This window comes from Strongylocentrotus purpuratus, unplaced genomic scaffold (genome assembly GCF_000002235.5).
Source record: "Strongylocentrotus purpuratus isolate Spur 01 unplaced genomic scaffold, Spur_5.0 spur5_scaffold_10, whole genome shotgun sequence".
Lineage (NCBI taxonomy): Eukaryota > Metazoa > Echinodermata > Echinoidea > Camarodonta > Strongylocentrotidae > Strongylocentrotus > Strongylocentrotus purpuratus.
Genome location: NW_022145595.1, coordinates 19127846 through 19153957, shown reverse-complemented (window position 1 = coordinate 19153957; position 26112 = coordinate 19127846). Strand labels below are relative to the sequence as shown.

At 39.6% G+C, this 26112-nt stretch overlaps 2 protein-coding genes across 4 annotated transcripts in view; one reads left to right on the top strand and one right to left on the bottom strand.

The window, feature by feature from the left end:
- LOC590342 (heparan-alpha-glucosaminide N-acetyltransferase) overlaps positions 1-17266 on the bottom strand; it is a 30125-nt gene extending 12859 nt beyond the window's left edge. The window contains exons 1-8 of one of the 2 annotated variants that reach the window (XM_011676529.2): positions 16944-17266; positions 14266-14480; positions 12856-12998; positions 7425-7549; positions 3811-3868; positions 1678-1741; positions 994-1088; positions 319-395 (exon numbers count right to left, since the gene is read on the bottom strand). In XM_011676529.2, the coding sequence (XP_011674831.2) occupies positions 319-395; positions 994-1088; positions 1678-1741; positions 3811-3868; positions 7425-7549; positions 12856-12998; positions 14266-14480; positions 16944-17139 (973 nt within the window). In that variant the 5' untranslated portion in view covers positions 17140-17266. Of the gene's footprint in view, positions 1-318; positions 396-993; positions 1089-1677; positions 1742-3810; positions 3869-7424; positions 7550-12642; positions 12729-12855; positions 12999-14265; positions 14481-16943 lie in introns of those variants that run through there. The other variant, XM_030979693.1, reaches the window with a different exon arrangement.
- A 4251-nt stretch (positions 17267-21517) lies between these two features.
- LOC105445055 (paraneoplastic antigen Ma2 homolog) lies at positions 21518-25524 on the top strand. 2 transcript variants are annotated; one of them, XM_030979694.1, is made up of 2 exons: positions 21518-22435; positions 23447-25524. In XM_030979694.1, exon 2 carries the CDS (start codon positions 24099-24101, stop codon positions 25497-25499), a length of 1401 nt encoding a protein of 466 aa, XP_030835554.1. In that variant the 5' UTR covers positions 21518-22435; positions 23447-24098; the 3' UTR covers positions 25500-25524. The 2 variants fall into 2 exon arrangements, with proteins under 2 accessions (XP_030835554.1, XP_011678374.2); XM_011680072.2 differs by having other exon boundaries at positions 23431-25524.
- The last annotated feature ends 588 nt before the right edge of the window (positions 25525-26112 follow it).

Below are 26112 nucleotides of genomic sequence, written 5' to 3'. Positions count from 1 at the left end.
GGTAATACAATAGGTAGTTTCAACGATGGTTTGAAATTTCATGAATCGACTATTCAACTTAACATATTTTGACTGGTTATTTTTCTATTACTAGTACAATGATGCTTACCCTAAATGTTGTATTTGATTCCTCCTTTGTAGCTGTACATGTATTACTTCTGTACTAAAATTCACATAAATTTGTAATTATTTTGATTCTAACCTTTTTTAATTCTTTTGTAAAGTACTTGTATTATTGAAGATTATCCAAATTTTGGATTCTATTTCAATAAATTTTGAATTGATTTGATATGATTTTGCGTCGTAGAACGTACTTACCATACCATCTTGCATGGTTTGAGTACCAAAAATGACCGTCACCACTTGTACCGAGTACAAGATGAGTAATAGCAAGCCTAAATCAAATCCATCCAAGACAAAAAAAAACAAAGAAATATGAGTCGAAGAATATCGTATAACCTATAAAGTGCTGTTTCTTTATATCCTCCTTTAAAGCCCCACTGCACTACCTATAACTACTTGCGCCCTCTATATAACAAAAACTGCATAATCGGTGACCATTGGTCCCCATGATCCTCCTTTTCTTATGTTAATTGAGAGCTGATTTGATGAGATAACCACCTGTCCAGTGACTTTACAGGGTGGTCTAATCCCTCCTGTACACTAGTACAGATGGGCTCTAACGCCCATTTTAATACCCATTTACACCTGGGTGGAGTGTGGCAAAATAATGTGGATTAATGTCTTGCTAAAGGACGTTAGTGCCGGGCTGCGATTCGAACCTCAAACCCTTGGGTTGAGAGTCAAGTGAATGAACCACTACACCACAACATCTCCACATTTTCGTTTCTAGGAGCGCTGCCTCTCTAAATGACTTGATAAAGGGCATTGGTGCTGGGCTGAGATTCGAACCCTAAACTCTTGGATTGAGAGTCAAGTGAATAAACCACTACACCATGGCATCTCCACATTTTCGATTATAGGAGGACTTACCCTCTAAAAGTGTCGACCGATCTGAGTCGAAGGGAGCTCTTAGGCTTGTCACTAGCCGGGAAGGTCAGGGGTGTTTGGTCATCCTGAGAACCGTTCTAGACGATGCAGATGATGTTTAGGAAGAAAGATAGAAGAAAGATCGATAAAAAATATATGTATTTGATATGTTATATTATTTGTATAAAATTATGATATTTCATCGGATGCCGCTGGAATTGAGTTGTATTGATAATCACGATTTCGTATATAGCACTTTACCAGTTGACGGACGAAAGCACTTAAAGTGTTAAGTTTAATATTAATATACCGATTTTCACTCTACCATTGTAGTCGAAGTCTACACCTGATTGTTGCTTCATGTTTTATATTTTAACATGGACGACAAAAGCTTTATGATTATGTATTTTCCAACGTAATCAGTGGAGGATTCGTGGGGCACAGGTGCCGTGCCCTCCCCCTACCTCGGTCTGCTTGCATGCTTGTCAGAACATTTTGTAACCAAAAAGGGCATATAAAAAACCTGATGACCTTTTTGTTTTGTTGTACTTGTTATTAAATCATCGAACTTGTCCTCTCCATTCCCCCTACCCCCCCCCCCCCTTTCCCGCTCGAAAATCCTGGATTTGCCACTGGTAATAACGACATAAATCATAATACAAGAGAGCAAATCATAACTATACTCACCGATAGTATACTTCCGTTATGATTGATTGGTAGGCTCTTTTCGGTGCATCTTTTAATACAATGACTTCGAGAGAAAATGTGATATGAATTATGATTATAGAGCTTAAAAAATAATATTTAACTGAAAGAGGGAGGGAGAAAGGGAGCGAAAGAATGAGGATTAAAGGGTCCAGGAGGAGATAGTGCACATGAATAGAGAATAAAAGTAAGGTATACATCTACCCAGTACTTATGTATGGTAGTGAAACTTTAACTTAAGCCTCTGATTCTAAAAAGCGTTTGGAAAGTTGCAAAATGTGTTTTTTAAGAAGAATGATGAAAATCCCTTGGACTGACAAAGTTAGTAATGGGCAATTCCACGGTAACGGAAGGACACTCAGACAAGATTTTTGAACTTCAGGTTCATTCTAAAAGAACTGTTTTATTAGTATAAGATGTGAAACAGTACAGATATAATACCTATATAAGTGCCTTTAATTCTCCCCCAAAAAATTGTCATTATAGTTAAGTAGTTTAAGAATGTGCATATTAATTATCTCGGTAACGGAAGGACATAAAAATGGACATGGTTTTTCCAGTTAATTAGTGTTTATCCAAACTTTGTGAAGTTGATGAAGCTTTCCACTTGACTGAAACACATTTTGTTCCCCATAGTTTAATACATACTAATAAAACATTTCTTTTAGTATGAACCTGAAGTTCAAAAATCTTGTCTGAGTGTCCTTCCGTTACCGTGGAATTGCCCTAATGAGGAAGTTCTTAGACGAGCTGGAGTGCAAAGAAAATGATACGTGAGAATGAGATGTTGATTAGGCAATTGAAGTTCATGGGTCACTTTACACGTAAAGAAGGCATAGAGAATCTTTCTTTGAGAATACTTGGGATGGATAGTCTGCAGAAATTGTTGGAAGAGATAGGAGTGAAGAACTGGGAGTGATGCTAATAGAGAAGGCTAGGAATCGAGGGTTGTGGAAAAGCATGCTCGACGAAGTCAATCAATATGGCACTTAGAGAGAGAGATAGACACAGAGAAAAAGAGAGAGGGGGAGAGAGAGGAGATAGAGAGAGAGAAAGAAAGAGAAGGGGAGAAGAGGGAGGAGAGAGAAGAGAGGGGAGAGAGGGGAGAGGAAAGAGAAAAGGGAGGGAAATATAAGGAGTGACAAATACAGGGAGAGACAGAGAAACAGAGAGAAAGCTGACATCTAAAAGTTTTCACCAAAGGCACTGATTCAACTAAGCCATCATTCACTCTTGAGTAAGGTAAAAAGAACATCAAATTTAAAGAGTATGAATAATTTCGTTGTTAATTGTAAATCAAAACCACCACGACGGCAAAGCAAAAAGAAACAATTGCGACACCTACAGCCCCTTACAAACTTAGGGCGTCCTTCTGCCCTTCCACCCAAAACTACCCTTTTCACGATGACTAAAACAGGGATTAGTTCCTTTAATGTTTTCATTGAAGTAATTTAATTCAAAATGTTCAACAGAGCCTTTCTTCCTAGCATGTTATGCGACCTCCAACAGAACAACGTTTTTTTATTGACGTAAAATGTTGACTTTACAACACACACTTCATTCGTGTTTGCATAAAAACATGATGTCACATAACACGCCTGCAAAATATACAGTCCTGGAAAAATGGTATACCAAGCTCCTATTACAAGAGTATTAGAATGTATTACACATACAAAGTATTAAAGGAAAACAAGAAAGTGTGCCTCTTTGAATGAATAACATATTACAATTTTACAACAATCGCATTTTATATGAATGTTGTATTCTATTTCTTTTTAACCATGTACAGAACATTACTAGTGCATTCAGTGGCGGATCGGGGGGGGGGGTGGGCGGGTTGCCGCCCACCCCCTGGGAAAAAAACACTTAAAAACACGTTAACTTTACCTTTTTTTTTAGATGCCCCCCCCCCTCCCCCTCCCCACTGGCGCTCATAGGGGGGGGGGGGTGCGCGATTTTTCAAGGGCCCCCCCCCCCAAAAAAAAATGTTCACTACCGGCCCCCCCCCCCACCCCCCTTCATAGGAACTCATAATTTTCTGCTTATATTAAAATCCAACTTAATATCAGGCTTCACTTCCCCTTTAAAGAAGAGCATTTAATAAAAAATACTTACACCCAAATGGCAGCAACGAAAAACGCGAAGAATACTGATCCGTAAAAGACTAAGGTACCTGTAAGGAATTATAAAGAAATTAAACAAGATAAGATCGTTGAGGTTGATACAGAGCCATTTTATATCTATTTTATACAGGGTGCCTTACCCCCCCCCCCCCCCCCAAAAAACAAAAAAACAAAAACAACAACAACAAACAAACAAACAAACAAACAAACAAACAAAACAAACAAACAACAACAACAACAAACAAACAACAACAACAGCAATAACAGCAACAACGGCCTAGCAATAGCATATTTCAAACGATGTGGGGTGACATTCACTGATACCAGCGGAAGGAGAATACTTTCGCATGAAATCTCATACCAAGATTGACAAATTTGGTAGAGGGGTTTTCGTTTTAGGAAGCATATTGTCACGCAAAGTAGGAGTTCAATTTAATCTGTCCAGTATCAATGATGCTTTGTTTTGAGCAATTCGTGAAATGTCATGTTTATATTTGACACGTCATCAAGAACGCCTGAAAAGGGGGAAGATGAGAGGTCTCGGGTTCATCTCCCAGACAAGCCCTTCCTTCCCCCTTCTTCTTCTTCTTCTTTTTTTCTTTTTATTCCATTCTTTTCCTTCTATGTCTTCTTCGATCTTCAATTCCTTCTACTTCAACGTTGCCTTCTTCTTCTTCTTGTTCTTCTTCCTCCTCTTGTTTTCCTTCTTCTTCTTCCTCTTCTTCCTCTTCTTCCTCTTTTTCTTCTTCTTCTTCTTCTCTTTCTCCACCTCCTTTTTCATCATCTCTTAAAATTCTTTAAACTTTTTTTTTGAACAATTCGTTAAATTTCATGTATACATTTAACCCGTCATTAAGAACGCCTGAAAAAGGGGGAAGTGTGTATTGAATGTAGTGTGTGTGTGTTCAATCTGACGTTTACATTAGCTTGCCCAAAGTTCAAGCATTATACTATATGTATTTCTAAAACTGCACAATGATACGTTGTTTTCTGCAAAGCGCACTGCCAGTGAATGTTTAATACAGTACATCGTTTCACAAAAATACGTCTTGACATAAAATATTCAACTAATTTTTTGGGGGGTAACTTTTTTCTCTTATCTACTTGTACTAGTGAATTTTCCTCTTTTTGTTCTTCCTTCTTGTTCTTCTTCTTCTCTTTCTCCTCCTCTTTTTTCATAACCTTCTTCAAACTGCTTATAGGCATTATTTTGGATTCATTCTACATCAGATCACCTTTTATTGAGAATTACTGTATATCTATGTTTGTGTCAAGTTTCACACTTAATGCCATTACAAAGGATACAAACAAAAATAAAGTGCGCTCAAGCAGTGAAGCTAAGAACTATTACAGCTCAATTCATGAATGGGTGGCTCAGACAGCTCAGGCTTCCTGATCCATTCAAATAGAATTTATGTTTTGAAGCGAGAATAACCCTTGAGCTAGTGGCGTAGTGGGGCGCATCCCCCCCCCCCCCCGCCACCATCAAATGCCTAAGAAAAATGGAAGAGGAAAGAAAACGGAAAGGAGGGTGTAAAATAAAACCCTTCCCACAAATATTATATTGCCTTGATATTGCTAATCCACATTTAATCCACTTCGTAAGACCGGTGCCCCCCCCCCCCCCCCTAATGAGTACCCTCTTGTTGCCTGACCCCATGCTGGGCCGCTGCCCTTGCGTGGCGCCTGCAGAATCAACAGATCAAACCAATTTAGTGCCACTACAATGATACAAATATTTCATGTTCCTTGATATTGCTAATCCACATTAATCCGCCCAGTAAGACTGGTGCCTTCCCCCTCCCCCTCCAATGAGCGCCCCCTTGTTGCCTGGCCAGATGCTATGCCGCTGCCCTCGCGTGGCGCCTGCAGGATCAAACAAATTAATTTAGTGCCACTACTATGATACTCTCGCTATTTCTGCTTTTTCAAAGTTAGGCAACATTCTGACAAATCGCACAATGGGTATGAGGACCAGAATAAGAGTACAAAATTGTTACATCTACCCTTACTTAAAGGTAAAGACCAGTATTGGAAACGCCCCAATTTCAAAAAATGAAATGGAAGCTCTCATTACCAATCATGTGAAAGAATATGTTTTGACTAATACATGATGATACAAAATTTGCCGGGAAACCGCCTACTAATTCATATATTTGGTAAATTTGTTTTTCTCATGGTCTGTGATAGATATCGGATAGTACCATATACATCTTTCTGTGTATAGTGCTTGTAACTTTACGAAGAATGGGCCAAATTTCTTATCATTTTGATGATTCCAGAACCTTGCAGATGCTAGATGCTAGATGATCAACCTTTTCTGATCGATTCCACGTTTCTTTCACAATGCAATCGCATGACCATAACTAGTCTTTACCTTTAACATGGAATTTAGCCTCTGACACTAAAAAGAGTTTGGAAAGTTGCGAAATATGGTTTTTAATAAGAATGGTGAAAATCCCTGGGACTGACAAAGTTAGTAATGAGGAAGTTCTTAGAAGAGCTAGAGTGCAAAAATGATACGTGATATGTTGATTAGGCTGTTGAGGTTCATGGGTCACATTACACGTAAAGGAGGCCTAGAGAATCTTGCGTTAAAAGGGAAAATTGGGGGAAGGAGGAGTAGGGGAAGAAGAAGGATACTTTGGATGGACAGTCAGCAGAAATTGTTAGAAGAGATAAGAGTGAAAGAACTGGGATTGGTGCTAATAGAGAAGGCGAGGAGACGAGGGTTGTGGAACAGCATGATCGCCAAAGTCAATCGATATGGCAGAGAGAGAGAGAGAGACTATGATACAAATATTCCATGTTCCTTGACATTGCTAATCCACATTAATCCGCCCAGTAAGACTGGTGCCTCCCCCCATAGGAGTGCCCCTTTTTGCGTTGTTACCATGCTATATCGCTGTCCATGCTTCGCGCCTGCAGAATCGAATGCTTAAACAAATTTAGTGCCACTACTATGACAGAAATATCGACTTATACAGTGTGAGTCAACAAAAATTTTACACCTAGAAAATTACAATTATTTTAAAAATTATCTAAGAACAGTTAATCTTATGCCTCCTGTTCATCCAAGCGTGAACACATACCACACAAAAATGATACCAAACGATTCGGGACATAACACTCTTTCAAAACATGTATTATAAACTTTCGTTCATATCTGACTTTTTAAAAATATGACAATTTTCTGAGTGTAAACTTTTTTTGACTCACACGGTATAGGCCTGACGTTTTTATAAAATACTGCTATTCATTGAGGGTATTAGTTTCGCTCATGAAGTTGAACTTACTTATACGGATCATCTTTTAAGAATACTTCAACAAACATATATGGCTACTTCTTTTTTCCGACAGTTAAAAATGATCAATAAATTTACTTTCTACCAAAAACTTAAATGGTTCATTTACATTTACAAAATAAACATACATGAAATTTCCAACGAAAATACATTGTACATCGCATTCAAATTATAACATGTAAACAATTCACTTCAACTTTTTCGTAAATCCTTATCATAATACAATAACACCAATCGATTTAGGAAATTGCGTCATTTCAACTTTAAGTAATGAAATAAGTTTTCTTTTCAGTGTAGTTACCTGTATCAGCGTAAGTTGGTTCTTTCACTGTTACCAGTCCGCACTTAGTCCCGTTCGTGCCGTTCTGTTGCTTGGAAGGTACGGTCAAATTGTATTCGCCGTATTGCCCGAATAGATAATATAACCTGACCATGGACAAAGATGAAAAATAATTTGAGAAAGGTTTTACATGAGTCCGTATTCACACTCACTCGTTAGAGCGGTCTTTTTAGCTAGAGTGGTCTAACTAGTCTTAATATGACCGATCTAACGTGAGTGTGGAGACAGAACAATGCCAAGAAATGTATCTCTAGACCGGTCGAGAAGCCCACTTCGGGTATGACATCATTCACACTCGCCCTGTTACACCGGTCTTAGCAAAATCGGTCTTAATAAGAGCGGTGTGACAAGTGTGAAAACACATGTGCCAAGAAGCGTAACTCTATAGACCGATCCAGAAGACCACTTCGGGTATAACCTCATTCACACTCACCCCGACCGGTCTTAGCCAAGTTGTATTAATAAGACCGGTCTAACATAAATGTGAAGACATAACCGTGCTAAGAAGCGTAACTCTAGACCGATCCAGAAGACCACTTCGGGTATAACCTCGTTTACACTCACCCCGACCGGTCTTAGCCAAAGTTGTGTTAATAAGACCGGTCCAACATGAGTGTGAAAACACAACCGTGCCAAGAAGCTTACCTCTGGACCGGTTCAGAAGATCACATTAGGTCACTGAAGCCCCTTCCCCGATTGCGAACTATATATTCATAGCCTAGTTTTTCGTTGTAAGGCGGAAGAATAATACTATTATATTTCTCCAACCAAAGACTTCTTCTTCTCGATACAAATTTATCAAATTGTTTCTTCCGTAATACGAATGAAGTTGCATCGTGTTTGTTAATACGGAAATCATATTTACAATACCATCATTTTAAAAAGACACTATCAAAAACAAACAAGTCAATGATTGTGAAGTCACAGTTGGTAGCTATACATCGACAGCCTGATCATTGCCTACTGATGTATACCATGCAATATCATATAATCTGAACATGATTATTGAATTTGAATTTGAATTTGAATTTATGAACAACAAAATAACAACATAACACAATGCTACAAAAGTTTCAAGTGGGTAACAAAATAACAAAAATATCCATGTACATGAGTTACAAAGAAAAAGAAAATATCCATAGTTGAACTATGTGTACAAATTAAATTAATCATATACCATGTCATATCAAAACCTGTGAATTAGCTATAACTTAATAATACGTAGAGATTTGCGGCTGGAATTGAAATTAACAGAGTTCCAATAGCGTATAAGTGATTCAAATAAAGGATATGTTAAACTTAAAAACTCCAAATGTTGTTAAAGGGAGATCCAAAAGTTAGCACGAGTGCTAGTCGGGATTGGTTCTCCAAGTTTCTAACACTGTATGCCAATTCATATTGATATTTATTTTGACTTAATATATTATTTGATCCTCATGATTCATCTCTGCTTAGGAGTTTAATTCTGAGATTTTGACGAAATGATGATCTTGTTTTTTCTTCTCTTATATTTATGGGCAAATTTTTCCACAACTTTGCTCCATTATTAATGATAATATAATAATACAACGTATTACAATTGACCTAAATATGATTTGCAATCTTTGATAGCTTGATTACTAATGTATCATTAATCGTGATTAATGTTCTATTGTTATATTATCACCCGTACGTCGATCCTCCCCGCAATTCATGTGACTTAAAATAAATGTATTCAAAACAACACACCGGATCAATTAACCTGATGCTAACTTCCGAATCGTTTCACTTTCATTTCAAGCTTAATCGACATAAGGTGTAGTTGATTCGAGTGATTTTGTGTACTACCCCCCCCCCCCCCCCACCCCCGACCCCCCACCATCCGTTCAACAAGCCTGGTTATGCCAGAGATAATGAATATGGTTCCTGATCTGAGCTTTTCAAATCATTGTTTGATAAAATTGCTGGTATTTAAGTGTGCTCGGTTGGTACTGTATAGTATACATGCATTTAAAATTGGAGGCGATGATTAACTGTTTTGGGCTGGTTGAGGGGAGGAGGTGTACAAGGTCAATTGCCTATAACTATCAGGAAACAATATCATATCCACCAAACAGGATCCCATGTTTTTCACATTAAATTTTGCCAATAATAGTAACAAAAAAGCATATTTAACCTCAACGTATCTGCTTGTTATTAACCATGACGAATTAACTTTACTGAACGTAGATTTTGTAGGAAGGAATCATTTGCAATTTTCGGAACACGTTAGGTGCATTTTCAGGCACTTCCTGGAGTAATATGACGTAAAATTGCTCTTTCCTACCCCATCAAAGAGTAGGGATCCAGGGGCGGATGATGGGATCTGGCTTTTTGCTAAGGGTGGGGGGGGGGGTTGACCCAATGACGGCACGGAGCACCGTCCACGAGCCGCGAAGCGGTGAGGCCATTTTTTTTGTTGTTGTTGCTATTTTGAACCCCCGTAAGTGATGTTTTCCTGGCATCTACTAACACAATGGAGACCATAAACAGCATTTCATGATAACGTCTTTTTAGATCAAGTAACAGTTTGAGGGGGGTTCGACCCAATGACGATGCGGAGCATCGTCCACGAGCCTCAAAGTCCGAGCCGCGTAACGGCGAGGCGATTTTTGTTGTTGCTATTTTGAACCCCCGTAAGTGATGTTTTCCTGGCATCTACTGTGGAGACCATAAAAAGCAGTGCACGATAACGTCTTTTTAAATCGAGTAACAGTTTAATGGAGGTTTGACCCGATGACGATACGGATACTGTGTGGGTCTGGACACATGATAGCGTTTTTCTATTCACATCACATTTTCATTTGGCAGCCCAAGGGGGGGGGGGGGAGGTTAAACCCCCTAACCCCTCCCCCATCCCCCCCCCCCCCACAGATCCGCCACTGCATGGGATCTTTTGCAAACTGGAAGCAATAAGCATTACATGTAGGCGATGGAAAAAAAAGTGCTTGCGAAACGGATAGAAACTTCGCGGCCACAGGGATGACAGAAAATAATATGACAATGAAACCAGCAACTGTGGCAGGATTAATGGCGGGGACAATCTGCATGCTGAAAGAGCACTTAGAATAGGTATATTCGGAAAATTAATTCAAGACTAAGTTAGAAGTTAGAAGTTATAAAGGAGATAAAATCTTTGGTATTAGTCATGTTCGACTTAAAATTGCATGCCCCCGCCCCTTTCCCGGTAAAAAAAACACATTCTCATAATATCACCCCCCCCCCTTTCTTTCTTTTTCCTTCTCATTATTCTCCCTTTTCCCCTTTTCTCTCCTCCGTCTTTCCGCCTTTCTTCTTTTTCCGCCTTTCTTCTTTTTCCGCCTTTTCTCTCCTCTCTCTTTCCCTTTCCCCTCCTTTTTCTCCTCTCCCCATTTCTTTTCTCCCTCTTTTCTTCTTCTTTCTCTCTTCCCTTTTTTTCTTTTTCCTCTCCTTTTTCTTTCCCCCTCCTTTTTCTCCTTTTCTTTTTTTTTTTTGGCCGGGGGGGGGGGGGGGGGGGCACGTGCCCCCTGTGCCCCCCCCCCCTGGATCCGCCACTGAGAGCCCAAAAGTAATAGTCTTGATTTTCAGACAATTGTACCGAATGGTCATACGTTTTATGCTGCGCAAAGATTCAATCAGTTTAATCTTGGCCATCACAAGAAGTGGGTTATTGATGTAGACAAATGCTCATGTACCCTTTACAACTCTTTTCATGTATGTTATTACCAAAGAAGAAAAAAAGCCAGTCAGTCACTCAATAGTGTCTGACAGTGAAGTCTAGCAAGTAAATGGGTTTTCTTGCATAATTTGAATATGAGGACACTGCTAACGTTTAAATTTCACAGATAGGACATACATGACATATTCATAATTCCTGCAAAGTTCTACAGCATTTGAGGTTGGCTGCAAAAGGGACATAGTACCTTTAAACTATAACTATAAATATAACTATAACTATAGCTACAACTATAAATATAATTAATATAACTATAACTATAAATATAACTGTAACTATAACTAAGGTATTAAGTCTGAATTTTCGGAGGGTTTCCCCTCCCCCTTTTCACAAAAACATTGATCAGCCCCTAACGTCGCGTATGAAGGAAGTTATTCGGTCTTGCCTTTTCCATCGTTTCAACCCTACTCTGCCTGTAACAACCACTTTGACACATGCATTTGAAGTAAGCCAAACTATGGCGGCAATAGAGTATAATTACTCTTAATGTGTTTTCTTTACGTTCAGATAGGCAGTATTTTCTGTCTTTCGTAATTCCAGTCAGGGGCGGATCTAGCTTTTTGCTAAGGGGGGGGGGGGGGGGTTGACCAATAATGACGATGCGGAGCATCGTCCACGAGCCGCGAAGCGGCGTGCCGATTTTTTTTGTGGGTGTTTATTTGAACCCCGTAAGTGATGTTTTCCTGGCATCTATTAACACAATGGAGACCATAAAAAGCAGTGCATGATAACGTCTTTTTAAATCAAGTAACAGTTAAATACACAGTTATATCCAGAGTTATCATGTGTTTAGTTAAGTTACCAGATGAGTTGAATATCTTCTCACAATATTTGCACTTGAAAGGGTTTCTCTCCAGCGTGCGTTCCTTTTTCTTTCTTTTTTTTCTTGTTTTTTTTCTTCTTTTTTTTCCCTTTTTTTTGTTTGTTTGTTTTTTGGGCCGCCCAAGGGGGGTTTAAAACCCCTAACCCCCCCCCCGTAGATCCGCGCCTGGCTGATGGGGGGGGGGGGCAAGGGACTCTGTGACATTTGTTCGCCCAACCCCCCCCCCTCCCCCAAAAAAAAGAATAATAATAATAATAATAATAATAATAATAATAATAATAATAATAATAATAATAATAATGAAATAAATACATAGAAATAGAAAAAATAAAATTACAAGTTTAAAAAAAAAGATAAGATTTAAAAAAATGGTCCCCGGATTTTTTTTTTGGGAGGGGGGTTGCAACCCCCCAACCCCCCCCCCCCCCCCCCCCCTCTAGATCCGCTTCTGCCAGTTGACCAAGGCATATGACCACAATTTCCTTCGATTGATATTAGACAGGCCTATAATTCTTTATCAAACTCATACAAACACTACCTTGCCTATGACAATAATTTCAAACAAAAAAGTCCTGGGAAAATAAATCGGTTTCCATGGTAACAGGGTGAACTTAGTGACTTACTCGCAATAGGTGTTGTTTACAGCCGGATAGCCTATGACAACAAATTTAAACAAAAAGCGTAAGGAAAACATTTATCGGTTTCCATGGTAACAGAGTAAAGTTAGTGACTTACTCGCAATGGGTGTTGTTTATAGCCGGATAGCCTATGACAACAATTTTAAACAAAAAGCGTAGGGAAATAAATCGGTTTCCACGGTAACAGAGTAGACTTACTCGCAATAGGTGTTGTTTATAGCTGGATAGGGTACATCTCCTGACGTCACAATGATGTGAGTCGCCCAGGCGGTATCGATTATGGCCGATCGTTTCTTCTCCTGTGTCTTCACCGTCAAATTGGCAACTGGGACCATTTTACACTGAAATAAGCGAGAGAGAAAAAGTGATAGATTTGGAGCGAAGCTGTTGAAAAGGGACTACGTTCAGAATTTCAGAACAAGGCAAATTCGACCCATAATGCTCCGACATAAAAAGCGATTTGCTGATGAGCAAAATGATGGGAGGGAAAGACCTGACCGTCACATACCGCAAAATCTTTAAAAAACTGTGATACTGTTGACAACTTTAAGACAAAACATTTCTTTTCAAAAATAATTTCCAATGTTAACGAGAGGAAGAACATGTATGTTGAGCATATCTCACTCTTCTTATGTTACTCTATCCACCTTTTCTTCTTACTCTCTCTTACAGCGTATAGAGACATATTGTGATATGCGCTATATAAGTGAGGTATATTATTATTATTATTATTTATTATATAAATTGAACTATTATATAAATAGCTTTTTTGTTAATGCAAATTCATACAGGTAATCCAAATTTGTGCAGGTACTGCAAATTTATCAAAATTATGTAAATTATTTTGCTAACGTTGCCCTTTTTTGGACTACGAATTCTGCTACTGGGATTGACATAAAGAGCTCGTTCCCCCTATTTTTCAAAGAGTATCAAAAAATTAACTACCCTTTGGGGCGCATATCTTGCACATTCGGCCCCTCCATATTTCACTCTTTCTTTTTTGTTCAGTCCTTTAATTTAATGCACTCAAACAAATTGTTACGACGTACTCACTTTCTGGAAGGAAGGGGATGGGGAAGGGGGTAATGTCTATGTTAATAGCCTCAACGTTTACTTGTACCATTTTCTTTGAGAAATCTTTGCAAAATATTAAACTTCTTATGTAAAATATGAAACAATTTGCTGAAACTTAGCTTTACAGTGAGAGAAAGGACAATAATCAATGAACTACATAAATAAATGACAGCTTTAGAATTAAAATGGAAGCAGTTTTGAAAGTACAATTGCTCCTAGCTTCTTCTTCTTCGAGCTTCTTCTTCTTTATCTTCTTCTTCTTCTTCTTCTTCTTCTTTCTTCTTCTTCTTCTTCTTCTTCTCTTCTTCTTCTTCTTCTTCGACCTCTTCTTCTTAATCTCTTACAAACATAGAGAGAGAGAGAGAGAGAGCAAGAGAAATAAAGATGCGGGGAGAGAAAGCGACAGGGAGAGAGTGCACGAGAGCTAGAGCTAGAGAGAGAGGGAAGGGGGGGGGGGAGATACAAAGACACAGAGAGAGAAAGATAGATAATCAAAGAGAAAGCATGATGCAGTGAAGTGGACGTGGACCCTACCCCAATGCAGATATCAGTTTTCATCCAAACTCGAAGCTTCTCCTTCTTGCCGATATCATCGAAGAGGAAGAGAACCAAGGCGACGTCGTAGTGTGGCGAATGAAGACGGAGCACATCTCTGCCGTGACCGAAGCCGTCACTGTTACTCAATGGCTTGTCCCATGCATCTGAGTCCGGGTTTTCCAACTCGACCAAGGAGTCATTCTCGACTTCAACTATATATGACCGTCATGTATTAGAGATAGCGGAGAAAAGAGAAATACAAAATCAGAATGTTAATCTTGAAGACATTATATTTATGTGTCAACAATGTATACGTCATCCCTTTCACCCCGCACATCGTAAACACTATGGGCCTACAATCGAATGGATTTTCGACATCTCCCCTCCGAAATGTATGCTTACTACTTGCATAATGCCCCCCCCCCCCCCCCCCCCCCCCCCCCCACCGGAGTGACTCTCCCAATAACCGACGGGTATTACGCGGTCGGTTTCATTTTCATTTTTAAGATTTATATAATATGCATGTACAGAGATAAATATTACTGGAAATTTCATATGGAAAGGTCAAAGATTACTGGAACTTTTATAACGATTAATGATTTTCATTTTTCTTCCTCTCCTTCCATGTCTTCTTCTTCTTCTTCTAATTCTTGTTCATCTTTTTCTATTTCCCCTGCTTCTTCTTCATCTACTTCTTCTTCTCCTACTATTACTTCTTCTTCTTCTTATTCGTACAATTTAATCCAACATAACATAGCTCTTTTTTTTTTAATGTTCAAACGGAAAATGTTTAAATTCCAATTTCAATGCTCTTCCTTGGTTACATCCATGGTTACATACTAAGGACAGGGATATCCTTGCTCAAATTGTGGTTTTCAATTCCAGTTGTCGCGATTCGTGCGATGTGGTTGGCATCCGACATTCCTAGAACCATAGTCCCTCTCACCCCTCCACCATTGCCTATATAGCTGTTTTTCATTCCCTCGCCCTCCGTTTTCATTTCATTTCAGAAACTTTCCCGGTATGGGACCTAATTTGTGACTTGTTGACCTCCTGTCGTGGCATGGCCGATACCCTGAGGTAGGCATGTCCTCATCAGCTCGAGATTACCAAAAAGCCCGCTATTTCTGATTTGGGAAATAAGCCCGAAGTTACAAATCGCGTCCTCATCAGCTCGAGACTCGACCTCGAGCTCGAGAAATAAGCTCGAGACATTATGCTCAGCGTTCGCGCATAGTGCGAGTCTTCGGGCTGATGAAAGGCACCGGACAAAATAATAGCGGGAAACTGTTTACCAAATATCGTGATATTTTGCAAACTAGCCCAAGATATCTTGGGATGATTATCTCGACCAAATATCCCACTAATTGCGACGTACTGCGGACTGATAAAGACGCAAATTAGCTGGATAATTTGCGATCGGGATAATTCAAATAGCGGGTTCATATTAGGCAATCTCGAGCTGATGAAGACTCAAACCTGATGTCATCCCGAGTAGCGGATGGTATTTGCTTTAGGGCTTAGAGGCGTAGCGTAAATTTTTTTTTACTGGGGTCGGGGGGGACAAATCGAATTTAAAGGGGAATCGAACCTTGATAGCAAACTTCTCTAGACGAAAGCGGAAAAGTATGATAAAAGTCATGTTCGGATAAACTAATGTTATGTCCGCAAAGCCGCAAATTTTTCAATAAGGGACGCACAACTTGCACAAGGACATATGAAACTCCGTCATTTGTTATGCTGATTTCTTGAAAGTCTATACGATCGTGCTCAACCTTAAATGTAGATCCATCACTACTATTTTCATTTTCCCCAAATGAATTAGATCGAAATCCGAGAAGAAAGATTGTCCCAGCCGATTCTCAGGAAGAGTTCCATATGACACTTTGACCCATACATTATGGAGTTGACCTGGACAAAAAAGCTCTGACCAGTGCTCAATCCCTGATCAGATCAGATGGGATTACCTTGACCAGTCTAATGATGGCAAAACATTCTCAACTTTTGATACACCCATTGATCAGAAGTAAAGTTCCTACCACAAAACATAACGTGCATATATAGACTTCTTTGTCACCTGATTGTAATGTAATATTTAACCTCGTATATCGAGCAACGATCGACAATACCGTAATTCATTCAGAGTGCGCATCGCATCACCTGGCATAGCCTACATTATACGACCAGGGATATAAACTCACATCTCTGGTATGACTGGCATTATTGCTAAATGCTAGCCACGTTATATATCCAAAATACGAATTGAATTATTCGTGGATGAAATAATTCGCATCTGCATCGAGGCACTACAAAAAGACGTACATTGTATTTGGGGTACATATTAAATGCATTACGAAAACTGGTAGCATTTCTCTCGCACTCTCTCTCTCTCTCTCTCTCTCTCTCGGTCTCTCTTTCTATCTGTCTCTCACCACGATCTATGTACCTCTCTCTCCCTCTCTCTCTCTCACCATGGACCTACACATATCGATCCCCTCTCTCTCTCTCTCTCTCTCTCTCTTCTTCTTCAGCCAACGGAATTTATACACACATTCCAGGTTTGACAAGGGTCAAAGGAATACCACTGTCCCTGGTAATAATGACCTTTATCATTCTCTAATATACCATAATAATCGCTATACATAAGGTGTCATAAATACCATGCAATAACTTACCACTTGTGGCTGGGGCAGCACCACTCAAACAGACGATTGCTATAGTAAAAACGGATATCCATCGAGGCATCGCCATAGCATTAGCTGTGTATGTTGCTTCACGATTGGCAGTTCGGCTGTTTCTCCGCGGCGGTTGTCTGCGGTATGCTACCATTTGAAATGTATACACATGTACATGTATTCTCTCTTTTCGCATTGAATGGGGGAATAGTGCAGGGTACTGTCTCTATTTAGTTTGACTCGCCCGAGTGGACATACATGAGAGCCAATACGTTGAATAGCAACTGCGTGCATGGTTTGGCCATCCATTGATTTCTGTCCCTCGTTTGAACTTTGAAGAAAGGAAGAGATAGAAGAGAAGGAGAAGGTGGGTGAGTGAAAGAGAGGGACAGGGGTGGAAGAAAGAGACTTACTCGCAGATATTCCTTTCTCGATCTCGATCTCTCTCTCCCACACACACTCTCTCTCTCTCTCTCTCTCTCTCTTACTCACTCTTTTCCCTTTTCTCTCCGTATTCCTCGATCTCTTCTCATTTATTTTACCTGGCAATCTTTCTCTCCCACCCCTTCTTTCTCTCTCTCTCTCTCTCTCTCTCTCTCTCCCTCTCTCCCATCCCTTCTCTCTCTCTCTCTCTCTCTCTCTCTCTCGCTCCCTGCATGTCTATATAGCTCTTTTATATTCTTGGGATATCGGCAAAACTAATAAGAGATACAATAATAATTATGGTCTAAGAGTAAGAATGGGGAGAAATGTGGGTCCAGGTTATATTATAGGGCCCAGTGGGTGGAGTAGCGGGGGGGGGCGGGGTCCAGGTACCACGCCCATGCCTATGGGCTGGAAAACACCTGCACTTTAAACACATTCAACATGTAGTCTCCCTGACCCTGATTAATAAAAGTTATTCAAATTAAACAGTAGTTGTCAGAGATCACAGAAAGATTTTGCCAATCTTTATAATGTATAACAAGTAACTTATTGTATGTATCACACACCATGCTTATTATAACTATTATGTTAACGAAGAAGTCAATTAAACATTTTCCAGTCTTTTTTGCAGATAAAAATATTGAATTATTTTTAAAAGTACTTTGATAGCAACGTAACCTGCATCTCCCGGAGTAGCACTCTCACTATGAACATGACAGACAAAGAGAGCGGATAAAATATACAGTTCCTCAGCTAACAGTGGAAGTTACAAACTGATTCAGCCGAGGACGCAGGTTCGAAACTGAGTCACGTCTTTCGGATGGTGACGTTAAAGGTCGGTCCCCAGACGTAAATAATCATATCTGATTGATACACGTCTGTAAAAACCCAATTACACACACACACAGTTCCTCAGGTAGACAAAGGAACATTCCTTCACTGCTATTGTGTAAAACAGGTGTCATATGCATATTCACCTGTTCTACACATTTTTACATAATAGCAGAGAAGGGATGTTCCTTTGTCTACCTGAGGAACTGTATATTTTGTCCGCCTTCTTTGTCTGTCATGTTCATAGTGTCTGCCAAGCCGATATCTCTCGAAATCCGGTTTACATTCTCGCCAATTATCATCCACCTCGATCGCAATCATGCACTCTGTGGCCCGAATTCACAAAGCAAGGTTTGAGCTCAAACCTCCTTTTGTTTCGCCAAACCTCCTTTTGTTATTTACAACCTGTTTGTAAATAACAAAAGGAGGTTTGGCGAAACAAAAGGAGGTTTGAGCTCAAACCTTGGTCTGAGCTCAAACCTTGCTTTGTGAATTCGGGCCTGTGGGTTTCCCACAAATATCTATTGTGTAACATGGTTTGCTTACATCACTCAACTTAAATACATTACTGGAAAGAAGTTCGATAAGTGACATTTAAAAGGAATTTGAAGGTGACAGATATGTACACTAGTAGGCTTCATATGGCAGTGTATATACTGCTTACCACGGACATACACGTGGAGATCATAAAAAAAACATCGCCCTCTACAGTTCCAAGGCTACAATTAAAACTCAATTGCCCTACTACATACATGTATTACTATATTACCCAGGGCCCCTCTTATAAAGAATTGCGATTGTCTAGTTTGGCTTATGTCCAACAATTTGAAAGGAAAGCATACATGTACTTTAATTCTACATCATGAACATAATTATAGTAAACCTTCAGTGGCGGATCCAGGGGGGGGGGCACAGGGGGCACGTGCCCCCCGGCCAAAAAATGTTAAAATCAGCCCTTAAATTCACCCAAAATGTACTGAAAAACAAGGACGTGCCCCCCCCCCCCCGACCAAAAAAAATTATTAAAAATTTTATTTAAAAAAAAAACAAAAAACATGGCAATGGCTGACCTGAAAAGGTGACCTTACCCCCACCCCCCACCCCCCCCCCCCCCCAACGGAGCAAATAAAAAAAAAAAAAATTCGTGGCCAAAAAAAAAGAAAGAAAAGTTTCCTCTTACCCAGTGGACGGAATTTATCATTTTGGGCCTTCATCACACTTACATATATTAATAAGAAATTATATTACTATTCGTGAGACAAATAATTTCAGGAGCCTCGCTCGATTTAAAATGCGGGGAGTTATACCTGAAGGGAAGTGATGGGGCCCGGTTGGGAACACTTTTGCTTGAATCGTTGATGAGAGCTGGGAATGGGTGGTGCACCCGGGTTACATCAAATTACATAAAATCTTACCCGTCTGATCGGGCACAATAAATTTCTGACGGCTAGCAGGGGGGCTCGTGGCAAGTCAGAGGGGACATTCGTTTTTTACGAGAAGGGGTTTCTAGCCGTGGTTCCCCCTTCTCTGGCTACACGCTTGGATTTCACATATTTTGATTTTAAGGGTTATGTATGGGGTGCAGATTTTCCTAATTTTTCAGCATAGATTCCAGCACTAGTTCTGTATTTGGGTTGGATACTCAAATCGGTGTGTAATACAATTATAATACAATTATCATATTGGTGTGAATTCATGTACCGACACGGTCATGGTGTGGTACGGTATGTCACTAAAACAGCTCCCGTAGGATTTTTGTGCCAAAGTTGATTTCTTTGCTGTTTTGGCTTCAAAAGGGTCCCAATTGACCAAAAATGATGGGGATTCAAACTTTCAGACCCCTCCTTCATTTCCTGGGGGGTCGTAGACCGGGAGCCAGTGGGGGTCAACCTAGCTGGGAAGGAAACCAATTTTAATGTGCACAGACGTAAAGATCGCATAGCTCCATATACAAAATTGGCCGTCTGGCATGTTCTAAGTGGTGGGTGTGGCCAGGGGGACGCCCCCACCAAAAAGTGTCCCTTTTGACGACAAAAGAGTATTATGTAAATCATATTTTAAGGAAACCTTAAACCACCATGAGTGTGGTGTCATATGAAACAGAGAGTCAAATTATCTACATTTTGATACCAATTTCAAAGAAATTGGGATTAATTAACATCGCAAATTTAAGTAAAAAACATGATTTTTGTGATTTTTTTCGAAAAATTTAATTTTATCAAAAAACATTATTTTCCATATATCAATATATCAATACTACTGGCAAAATTCAGAGGAATATCTACAATAAAACACCTTTTTGGCTCAAAATTTATATTTCACACACTACATCACTCATTGAAATTGATATCAGAATGAAGGTATTTTAATTATCCATCTTTTGACACCAAATACATGGTGATTAGAGGTTTTAGTTCAAAGTTATCTTTAAAACTCGATGTAAACACACCAAACAGGTCCTTAATACACTAATGCACGTATATGCATCCAGTTATTACACATGTAGGCAAAAATGTTGTTTTTGTGGATATCAAATCAATAACTTTGGATTGCTATAACTTTTTGTTGAAACAATATATAAACCTCTCTCTCTCACATGATATTGTCGTTGTACACAAGCAAATTCCTGGAAATTTATGAAAAAACGCAATTCTCCGATTTTGATATATGGAAAATAATGTTTTTCGATAAAATTAAATTTTTCGAAAAAAATCACAATAATCATGTTTTTTACTTAAATTTGCGATGTTAATTAATCCCAAATTCTTTGAAGTTGGTATCAAAATGTAGATAATTTAACTCTCTTTCATATGAAACCAAACTCATGGTGGTTCAAGGTTTCCTTAAAATATTATTTACACAATACTATTTTGTCGTCAAAAGGGACACTTTTTGATGGGGGCGTCTCCCTGGCCACACCCACCACTTAGATTATGACAGGCGGTCAATTTGTTTTGTGGAGCTATGCGATCTTTACATCTGTGCACATGAAAATTGGTTTCCTTCCCAGTTAGGTTGACCCCCCCCCCCCCCCTGGCTTCCGGTCTAGGACCCCCCATGAAATGAAGGAGGGGTCTGAAAATGTGAACCCCATCATTTTTAGCCAATTGGGACCCTTTCGAAGCCAAAACAGCAATAAATTCAACTTTGGCACAAAAATTCTACGGGATTACATACCATACGGCACTATCGTGGTTAAATGATACATGTGTAACCCCCATAAAAATGGCAGTTACTAAAATCATATTTTGTTAATTATTCTTTTCCTATCTCTATCTCTATCTCTCTCTCTCTCTCTCTCTCTCTCTCTTTCTCTCTCTTGTCTCTCTCTCTCTCTCTCTCTCTTTCTCTCTCTTGTCTCTCTCTCTCTCTCTCTCTCTTTGTATCCATTCATTTCATCTCATACTTCTAAGAAACAAACTCTGCTTTGTGCTCCTTATGCAGTTTAGTGCAATATAGGTTTGTTCTCACCCAGATTATTTTCTTCTCCCAGTTAAAAACTATTGCTGGTAGATAGCTTATTTGCTAGAGCTTTGACCATCAATAACACTGGACACAGTGTTTGGGATTATATTGTCTCCCACAGAATTCGGTGCCCTTTACCCTTTGTCTATTCCCTTTAATAGGACCCTCTTTATTTAAGTGGTGTTTGCAGGTAGATTGTGTCCCTTCAGGATGTTGCTACTGTTAATCTCTGTATTCAGGAGAAGTATAGTTTTAAGTGGTTGTACTAAGAAAAGACGAGCTTTTAGACCATGCTGTAGAGAGCTGGCTTGGAGTATTGGGTTTGAGACAAAGGATGGGTCGTTTTAGTTAAGGATGCAAGCTTGGTCCTATCACATGATGTTAGGTAACCAATAAGAAGTCTAGTTGGAAGGAAGGGTAATGTGGGTCTGGACAGTTTAATAAAACTTTGAAACTTATAAGTTTCCAGCTCATTCTCTGCCCAGCTGCCATTGCTTCGAACACTGCCCTGTATATATTCAATCTCCATGTTGGAGCATGTGCTACTAAATATATCTGTAGCCTCTACCTGATTTTCTTCTTCAATATATATATATATATACAAAACGTATATATCAACTTTACCTTCTTCAAGTTTCTCAAAGTTTTGAGAGAGTTTCCTGTGTTATATTTGATTGGGCATTTCATCCAACTTCAACCTTTTTGAGTTGCGTGGTTATCATCCCAGTTCCTGATTTTATATTGCAAGCAAGTGTTGGCTCTTTTACTAGGTAAGAACACTATATTTTGCTATGTATGTTTTCATTACTCTGTTGTATGAAGTGTGTGTATATCATGATGATATCTATATTTTGCTTGTATGACTCTGAGCGTAGTTTGAGACTGTACATACATGTACATGCTATAACTTTTTAATTCAGATGTGTGTTATACAAGATTGATTCTTTCTGCTGATCAAACAATTCAGTTAAATGAGAAGAAAAGATTATTATGGGAGATTATTTTGCAGTTATTATACTGCATAGCATGCGAGCCCTAAAATAGCCCATGCTGAAAGATAATTGGCTTTTATTTAGGGTAATGGCAACTCGTGCTAGAGGTCATTGGACTCTCACTAAATTTGGTGGTTTGAGATACTTGGTTGTAGATAAGCTTTACTAACCTTATCTACTGATGTACTGGTAATGTGTATTTGCTGTTCATTATGGTTATGCGCAGCGTGGAGCATTATTACGCATATTCAATTGCTGGACTTTTCCATTAATTGTAAAAGTCAAATGTTATTTTGGCAAATTCTAAATCAAGCGATATGGTCAGGTCAATCAGATAGATCGAGCTATCTATCTGTGGCATCCCTATCGCATTCATTATAGCTCATAATGATATGAATGAAAACTCTACTGAACAGTTGGTGCATTATGCTTTCTTCATTGCATGCAATTATTGTGATGTATACGTATTTTATTTATATTTACTAACGTGGGATAAGTACTATTTTGAAAAGGATTGTATCATGTTAATCATGAATTAAACTAAGTTATAAGTATAACTGAGTAAATTAAGTTGACAGAATCGCATTGATTCTTCCAAAGTTAATTAGATAAATCAAGAGGCAAACTCTCATTCTTTTCTTAATTTAATCTATTGAGGGACGAGCTCGTTATATATATATATATATATATATATATATATATATATATTTATCTTTCCCTCTGTTAAGGAATGTTTTATTAGAAGAGTTCTGTTCATTATGCTCTTTTACTAGGCGGCTCTTTTACTAGGTAGATCTTTTACTAGATCGGTCTTTTACTAGGACTTTTACAAGAGTCTTTTAATTGAGGAAATTCATCAAGCTTCAAGCTATCGTTCAACTTGTTCCTGTGTTCTGCGTGCTGCGACGTCCTCTTCAACGACACAGAGACGCCGGATATATTGATCAACCGCGTATCGCGAGCGAGTTCATGAACATTTAATAATTTGGTTACTTTAATATTTAGATAATAATCGGTTTAGTTATAAGTTATAATACCTTATAATGTTATAGTTGTAAGTTGTGGAAGTTTTGTTTATTTCAATGTTTACTTGAATTGCAGTTGTTATTGACAACGAGCTAATAAAGGCATTGCCAGGTTATTTTGTTAAAACGTAACCTCAAGTGTAATTTCTTTATTTATGGACCTGGGAAATTGTGACATTCGGGTTACATAAATTGGGGGCTCGTCCGGGAGCTAAATTTGCATATATGCATAATTAATATTCCTTATTTGATAGATACTTTATAATTACCTTGTAATTAATTAATATTCTCCGATTATTAAGTTTTAATTGCTAGTGTAAGCAATTAGTATTATACATTGTTGAAGGCATTGTACTTGTCTTTGTCATTATAGTTAAGAGTTTAAGAGCCAACACTTGCACAAGTTAGTAGAAGCAATGGCAGCGAACAGTTTGAAAGAATTTGGGCAGGAGTGGTGCAAGGAGGAGGGAATAACGGCAGATAATGCCCTCCTACTTGTGACACCAACAATGGCAATGCCTGATGAGGTATTTGCCCTGGCAATTTCGGATCGATTTCCCACCTTAAGTGGGATACTCAGAAAGAATGAGCCAACTAATAACGAAACTTTGATACTTTGTATGTTTGAGGGAGCCTCTCCCATTGTAGGTGTAGGGAGGGAGATACACATTTCCGTAGATGGGGACACAGTCTTCCAGGTAGTTAGGTTGGAAGATAGGGACCCCTCGAAAGAAGGTAGGGTAAATATTAAGGACCTAAAGGATAGTGGGTTGGTAGACGAATGGAAGAAAGCTAAAGAAGCCGCATTACTTAAAGAAGAGGTTTCCAAGAAAGAAAATGTTTCCCCTAGCCCTAGCCCAGCCACAAATATCTTAGATCGGGAAGTCCCTTCGTTGTCTGCGTCGTTATCAAAATGCGCGCTTACAACAAATTACAGAAAATTGCGCTGTTTCTCAGGCGCGAGGAACCCCGCGCGCGATGAGGACACTTATCCTTTGTGGATAGAGCATGTTGAGGGTCAGATGGATGAGTGGCAGGATCTCGGAGACGGCGAGCGCCGAAAGCGCATTCGCGAGGCGCTGCGCCCTCCGGCGTCAAGCATCATTAGTGACCTCCGCCGTGAGCTTCCCCACGCAGATTCGTATGAGTACCTCAAGGCCTTAGATTTGGCCTATGGGGACACGAACACTGACGATGAGCTGTTCGTCAAATTCCATAATACCACGCAGCTCGAGGGCGAGCAACCCTCCGAATATCTTTCTCGCTTGCAGGAGATACTGAGGCAGGTAGTGAGGCGTGGAGTAGTAAAACCTACAGACTCCAATCAGGTAAGACTAAAGCAGTTTATCAGAGGCATCTTGTATAATGAGATGCTCCTGATCAACTTACAACTCCGCGATAAATTAACCCACCCTCCTTCATTTCTGCAGTTATTATCCTCTGTAAGGAAGCAGGAGGAAGAAGACTCCATGAAGGCCAGCCTCACCCGGCCGAGACAAAGAGTAGACGCAGGTAAGCGTGCCGCCGCACATAACCGTGTGGAGGCCCCAGTTCAACCAGTCCACATTTCTCGTACTTCTATCCCCTCTGAATCTACTCCAATCCAGCAGACTCCTCACAGGCCGCCTCCTCCCAGGCCACATGGCAACACATCTGAGGTCATTTGCTTCAAGTGTGGGGAGGTAGGGCATATAAGTAGAATGTGCAACAGCCCAGCTGCCCCTGAAGCCATCAACAAGAAACTGATCCAATTTATCCTAGGCAAGCAGGGAAACGCCAAAGGACGCCTGGTAAGGGGAGACCAGGAGTCCACTTAAGTACAGCACCCCAACAGATATGCGATGTTCCCCCAGGACTGGTTGGGGACAGTATCACCCAGAAGTGCTGGGTGGATGGGATAGAGACTACTTCCCTCATAGATAGCGGCTCACAGGTGACACTCATTCAGAAGAGTTTATTCGATAAGCTCGATCGTGAGTTGCATTCTATGAGGGATCTAGTACTCTATCATGGCGGTGACGGAACCTTACCCTACTTAGGCTATGCCTATGTTAATATAGGATTTGACAAGGCCTTTAGCGGGACAGGGACCCAATTCAGTACTCTAGCCCTAGTAGTGCCAGATGCTAAGCATCAAAGAAACCATTCAGTAGTTATAGGGACAAATTCCGGTCTTTTCCGTAATTGCTTTGAGTCATGTAAGAGGTTAGCTGGGGTTCGATTTGCACAAACTTTGCAAATAAGTCCTTTTTGTAAAGACATCTACTCTTCTCTCTCTAAGAAACAGACACTCCCTGCCGATGGTAAACTCGGCACTATCAGAACAAGAAAAAGACACAAAGTTCATATTCCACCTCATAGCCGTCATACCATAATAGGTCAATGTAGAAACACACTCCGGGCACCAGCGACTGCGGTCATTGAGTCCCA